The sequence below is a fragment of the Eimeria tenella genome, genomic scaffold (genome assembly GCF_000499545.2).
Source record: "Eimeria tenella Houghton genomic scaffold, Eth_scaff2491, whole genome shotgun sequence".
NCBI classification, from domain to species: domain Eukaryota; phylum Apicomplexa; class Conoidasida; order Eucoccidiorida; family Eimeriidae; genus Eimeria; species Eimeria tenella.
This window is the reverse complement of record NW_013542356.1, coordinates 1,198-1,985: the sequence shown is the minus strand read 5'-3', so window position 1 is coordinate 1,985 and position 788 is coordinate 1,198. Positions and strand designations below refer to the sequence as shown.

Genomic DNA, 788 nt, shown 5'->3' with positions numbered 1-788 from the left:
CCACTTCCGTCTTCTGGCTCACACTGCACCCCCGTGGCTCCCCCGGGCGCTCGCAGCGCAGCGCCCCCTCCCCTCTTCCGGCAGCGTTCGGCGCTGAGGGTTTAGGGTTTGGGGTTTAGGGTTTAGGGTTTAGGGTTTAGGGTTTGGCAGGTGTACTCCTACGTGCACTTCGACCGCTTCGTCTTCGACCAAATCATCGACACTCCTTACCTCCAGCGCCTCCGCCATTTGGCCCAACTGGGGGCCTGCAAGTTCGTGTTCCCCTCGGCCACCCACACGCGCTTCGAACACTCCCTAGGTAGGGTTTAGGGTTTAGGGTTTAGGGTTTAGGGTTTAGGGTTTAGGGTTTGGGGTTTGGGGCCTGGGGCGTGGGGCTTGGGGCTTGGGGCTTGGGGTTTGGGGTTAAGGCTGGGGGGCGGGGAAGCGGGTTCGCGGTTGGGGGTGGCGGGTGCGGGTTGGGGTTTGGGGTTTAGGGTTTAGGGTTTAGGGTTTAGGGTTTAGGGTTTAGGGGTAGGGTTGGGCGGCGGTGAACTTTACCCGCCAATTACTTCATGAGGAATGAATCAAAAACCAATCCAACTAAACAACCACCTAATGATTAACCCAATCACCAGGTAAACAATTATTCAATTCAATTCAATTTAATTAATTGAATTTAATTAGCTGAATTTGATTAAATTAATTGAATTTATTTTAATTCAGGAGTTGGTTCTTTGGCTCGCCGCTACTTTTCCATTTTAGAAAAAAAGTATTTCGGATTATCTCCATTTGCAGAAGACGCAGATGGT

The 788-nt window shown here is 51.6% G+C and overlaps 1 protein-coding gene across 1 annotated transcript in view; it reads left to right on the top strand.

Moving 5' to 3' along the window:
• The window catches only part of ETH_00042555 (HD superfamily phosphohydrolase protein, related), a gene marked incomplete at both ends in the record, with an annotated part of 2,819 nt that extends 2,264 nt beyond the window's left edge, over window positions 1-555 (top strand). Inside the window, 2 exons of the mRNA XM_013375024.1 lie at window positions 151-298; window positions 509-555. Of these exons, the coding sequence (XP_013230478.1) occupies window positions 151-298; window positions 509-555 (195 nt within the window). The remainder of the gene's footprint in view (window positions 1-150; window positions 299-508) is intronic.
• Between the last annotated feature and the right edge of the window lie 233 nt (window positions 556-788).